Source organism: Cystoisospora suis (assembly GCF_002600585.1).
Source record: "Cystoisospora suis strain Wien I chromosome Unknown contig_1867, whole genome shotgun sequence".
Taxonomy (NCBI): domain Eukaryota; phylum Apicomplexa; class Conoidasida; order Eucoccidiorida; family Sarcocystidae; genus Cystoisospora; species Cystoisospora suis.
In genome coordinates this window covers 8,586-10,954 of record NW_027154667.1, presented here as the reverse complement: position 1 = coordinate 10,954, position 2,369 = coordinate 8,586, and the positions used below count along the sequence as shown (strand labels likewise).

Genomic DNA, 2,369 nt, shown 5'->3' with positions numbered 1-2,369 from the left:
AGACATACATACATACATAGTCATACATATATACATACATACGTATATACATACATACATATATACATACATACATAAATACATACACATTCATATGTATACAGATGCGCATCCATGCGTATAAAGACACATATATATATATATCCAAACACTCGTATCTATTGTTGCATACTTGCATGCGGTATACATTCTTATTCTATACATGATATGAACTGATACGAACATACATACATCACGTAAGATCTATTTTCGTGTCGATCCCTCTCCATATATCTCTACATGTCTATATATACATCTATATGCCTGGTAGCATCTCTCCATCCATGTCCCCTGTCCTGGCACTGTGACAAAAGTCTAGGTCTATCCGTCTCTCTCTTCTTTTCTCTCTCTCTTTATCTCTCTCTTTACTTTTTTATGGAAGAGGCGATAGACCGACCTTGAGAAGCCGTAGATCAGCAAAGGTGTCTTTGAGTTGTCTATGTGCAGATCTTGCCATATCGAAGAGCATTTCTAGGTTCGTAAATTCCTTGGCGCGACTTTCCATGACCGTCGTTTCTTTATGATAAGAATCGATACAAGGATAGATATCTTGACGAGGAAAGTCGTATCTAAAGGGAGCTTGTTTCAAGAAGGTCTCGCGGTAGTTTCGAACCTCCTCTCCAAACATAGAGAGGGTCTGCTTTATGTTGGTCATTTCTTGCATTTGCATAGGGAGAATAAGCTCCTTTATCTCAAACGCTTTTCTTATGACCTCTTCCCATTTAGATGGCGCTGCCTCTAAGGCCGCTAGTCGCTCTTCACAGATGAAACACCCGTGCTTCTTCAACAAGGCCACCTAAAGAAATAGACAAAAAGAAAGAATAAGAGGGAAAGAAAGAAAGAAAAAGATAGACAGAAAGAGGCAGTGAGAAGGAAGAAAAGAAGAAAGAGAGCTGGCGATGTTTTGAACGACGACTTGTGCTATTCAGACATGCGTATACGCATAGACAGATGTATGCATAGACATCCATAGATACACATATGTATGTAGATACCAATGTATAGAGATAGGTGAATAGACAGCGAGTCTCGTCTCATAGAGATGTCTCTCTATAAGAGGCGTGGGGTCTATAAGCGAAGGAACAGGCTTACATGATATACAGAGATATACATGAGACGGTAGAACCCACCCTGGCATATATGTATAAGATATATACAATACAGTATAGATCCATCCCTATGTACATGCGCTCATAGACTTGGATGTATGTACCTATTTGAAAGGAACAGCACGTCTCCTTCATTCATCTGCACGCGTGTATATCTATATATATATATATATATGCGTGCCTATATGCATCTACATATGTATTTCCTCTAAGACTATGAGAGGAGAGAGAAAGAGATCATCTATTGCTGTGTATCTCTATGTTTAGTGTTAGCTAGGGATTTACCGCCTTATCTGTCTATCCCACCACTCTCTTTCTCACTATCTTTCTTTTACCCATATATCACTCTATCTACGCGAACCAACACTTCAGCCTCGACCATCCGTAAAAGAGCCCCTACAAGAAATACATACATAGACATACATACATAGGCATACATACATAGATATACATACATACATATACATAGACATACAGATGGGTAGATAGACATATATATGTGTGCCTATGTCTATGGATATATGACTACGTGTGTCTGTTTGTACGACTATTCTGTATGAAGAGGCTTTCTACTTCCTGGAGACCCTCTTCCGTTCTCTTTTCTTTTCTTTCCTTTTCTTTCTCCTCGATCCATTCTTCACTTCATTCACTCATCTCTCTCTCTTTCCTTCTTTCATTCTCTCTTCTTTTTCTTTTTCTTTCTCTCCCTGCTTGACATTTTGGTCTTACCTGTTCTCTGATAGGTCCAAAGAGAGTTTTGATCGCATCGACGGCGATCTTGACGTCTCTTATATGCGTCATAGCATTATACAGAGCCTCCTTATTCTTCTTCTTACTACTAGTGCCGCTACTAGTACTACTGCTTTCCTCTCCTTCTTCTTTCGCTTCTTCTCTTGTGTCTCTGTCTTCGTGTTCCTCTGTCGATGCTTCTTCTTCGGAGAGACTGGTGTCTCCGTCAAGATTCTTTAGCATTTTCGTAATGAAACTAGTGATATCGTCGATAAGGCTCACGCAGAAGTCATGGAGAAAGTGAATGAACTTGTCGGCCCATTTCGCAGCTAGCTGGCTTAGCTGGATCTTGGCTGGCTGGGCGTTGATACGAATCCAACAGATGTCTACTGGTGTCTTCAAGTTAGCTATCTCATTCCGAATTCTCCGGAAATAAGAAATCTTCTCGTCAAAACGCGCTAAAGAAGGAATCTAAGAAAGAAAGAAAGAAAG

The 2,369-nt window shown here is 39.9% G+C and overlaps 1 protein-coding gene across 1 annotated transcript in view; it reads right to left on the bottom strand.

Annotated features, from left to right (window-relative positions):
• The window catches only part of CSUI_004121 (dynein heavy chain family protein), a gene marked incomplete at both ends in the record, with an annotated part of 13,590 nt that overhangs the window by 2,636 nt on the left and 8,585 nt on the right, over nucleotides 1–2,369 (bottom strand). The window contains 2 exons of the mRNA XM_068064316.1: nucleotides 437–835; nucleotides 1,878–2,348. Coding sequence (XP_067923708.1) covers nucleotides 437–835; nucleotides 1,878–2,348 — 870 coding nt within the window. The remainder of the gene's footprint in view (nucleotides 1–436; nucleotides 836–1,877; nucleotides 2,349–2,369) is intronic.